Below are 2,247 nucleotides of genomic sequence, written 5' to 3' on the forward strand. Positions count from 1 at the left end.
ATATTATCATTGTCATTATTATTATTATAATTATTATTATCATTATTATCATCATTTTTATTATTATTATCGTTATCATTGTTGTTGTTATTTATCGTTTAATTAACATAATGTTTATTATTCAGATATCGTCGTGGCAAATCGAAGCCCTTCTTTTCGCACACACACGTAGGACAATTGAAACGAAGCTCATTTTTTGTTTTTTTTTCTTTTTTCTCTTTTAATTCGATACACGAAATTGATGGGGAACAGAAAAAAGGATGTGAGGTTCTAATTCGAGAAATACCGCTACAGGTGAAGCCAAAGCCGATGCAATTATCGTATGCGCATCTGAATTTATTATAACGAATTTCTATCAAATATCGTAAAGTTTTGAGTCCCGTTACTTGGGCAAATTAAACCGACGATCGATCAACGTAGGAAGAAGTTTCGTAAATTGTCGTCGATATTTCATACACGTCAAAGTGTTGGCCAGAGAATGATCCTCAAGTACAGAAGTGGCGAGGCCGAAGGATGATCGAAAACGAATTAAAAAACAAACGACAAACATCCTTTGTTCAATAGTTCGGTCTTACCGCCTCTGTCTTTCTCTCTCTCTCTCTCTCTCTCTCTCTCTCTCTCTCTCTCTCTCTCTCTTTTCTTTTTTTTTTTTTTTTTGTTGTTTCATTCGGTTGTCATATTCGGTAATTATTTATACTTCATAATTATCCTAGGTAATAGTAATAAGTTGTATTAAGGATTTACCGCTTTATCACCTAACATGACAAATAATATCGAATCTGTGTTGCAATGGATACAATTAGGATAGTAATGTAATTGAAGTGTCTAAAAACAATGCTTCGTATTCCAGTTCCATCTATTTACTACTTCGAATTCCAGGTTCTATTTCATATCATCCAGGTAAGAAAGCGAAGTTGCCTTCACAAAAATTTCTCCCTTTTTCATTTTTTTTTTTTTCGTTTTTTATATAGGTTATAGCTAGTGGGAGGAACGGAGGAGGGGGAGTGGGGACGTGGAGGAGCGGGGAAGAGATACTGGATAAACGTATGGAGAATAGTCGCACGGATGGAATGTTCGGAGTATATTCTAACGTATATAAATGAATGGAGAAGTTAAAGAAAGCGTGACAAAAGTACACGGAGCATAATAAATACAACAATATCGATGTTGAAATGTTCACGATGCGAATACTCGTATAATCGTCAAAGATTTCTTTCAACTTTCTTCTTTCGTCAGAGAACTTTGATACCAACTATATATGTAGCTGTAGCTTTTTCGTAATTTATAACGTATAACATACCGGATGTTGTTTGTCTTGCACGGCATCTGGTATTCCCCATGCTGGTGGATCCATTTTGTTTGCTTCGTTTGGAGGAATTTCTGTCAGTGCAGGTGTTCCAAATTGTCCCGGCAATAACGTTAATCCTGGCATTAACGACAGAGCAGTCGCGCTTCCATTAGGGAAAGGCTGTTGCTGAGTATCTACGTGACCCTGTGTGTGAGCAATTTGATGTTTTGCAATTGCGAGGCTTTTTATCGTCACGACGGGGTGTGGTGGAAGAGAAGCGGTTAGAAAGGAAAAAGAAACGCGCGCGCGCGCGTGTGTGTGTGTGTGTGTGTGTGTGCGTACCTGGAAGGAAGATTCCATCATCTGATGAAGTTCGGCATCGACGTTTGATATACGATTGTAAGCGGCAGCGTTTGAACGAAACATTTGATGCCTGTCCATTCCTGGTGCCAAGCTTGCCCACGATCCAACGAGCTTTTCGTTGTTCAACATCCAATTGATGGAATCGGCATCGCCACCGGGCCCCATCCCTGCGGTCGCGTAATTTTTCCAAGCTCTCTCTGTACCAATCGGTCGTGGCACTTTGCGGTCCTCGATTTTCATTTGACTCATCTCCTGTGCGACTTGGGCCGCCGGCGAAGAAGGTGATATAGCTGGTGAACCGCCATTCTCCAGGCTTGTGATTAAATCGATGCTCGCAGGTTGCGCGGATATATTGGCCAAATGATTGGAGAAGCCGATTTGACTGATCATCGGATCTTGATGGGGTGGTGGTGGCGGCGGGTAATTGCTGTGCGGTGGAGCGAACGGCCAACGGGTCTGGCCGTTGTTCGAGATGCCGGTGTTCCCGGGAGTGGGTCGAGACGGTGGCTGATACTTCCCTAAAGGGTAGTTTCCAAGCATCGCCAAGTTGTTCGCGGATTGGATCGCGGACGGAGGTGGTGGCGGTGGTACAGTGG

General features: G+C 42.0%; 1 protein-coding gene across 1 annotated transcript in view; it reads right to left on the bottom strand.

The window, feature by feature from the left end:
• Nucleotides 1–1,282: 1,282 nt before the first annotated feature.
• LOC108579118 (ankyrin repeat domain-containing protein 17) overlaps nt 1,283–2,247 on the bottom strand; it is a 15,844-nt gene continuing 14,879 nt past the window's right edge. Inside the window, 2 exon segments of the mRNA XM_017942568.1 lie at nt 1,283–1,492; nt 1,631–2,247. The exon segment at nt 1,631–2,247 is cut by the window's right edge and continues 26 nt beyond it. Of these exon segments, the coding sequence (XP_017798057.1) occupies nt 1,283–1,492; nt 1,631–2,247 (827 nt within the window).

This window comes from Habropoda laboriosa, unplaced genomic scaffold (assembly GCF_001263275.1).
Source record: "Habropoda laboriosa isolate 0110345459 unplaced genomic scaffold, ASM126327v1 scaffold64, whole genome shotgun sequence".
Lineage (NCBI taxonomy): Eukaryota > Metazoa > Arthropoda > Insecta > Hymenoptera > Apidae > Habropoda > Habropoda laboriosa.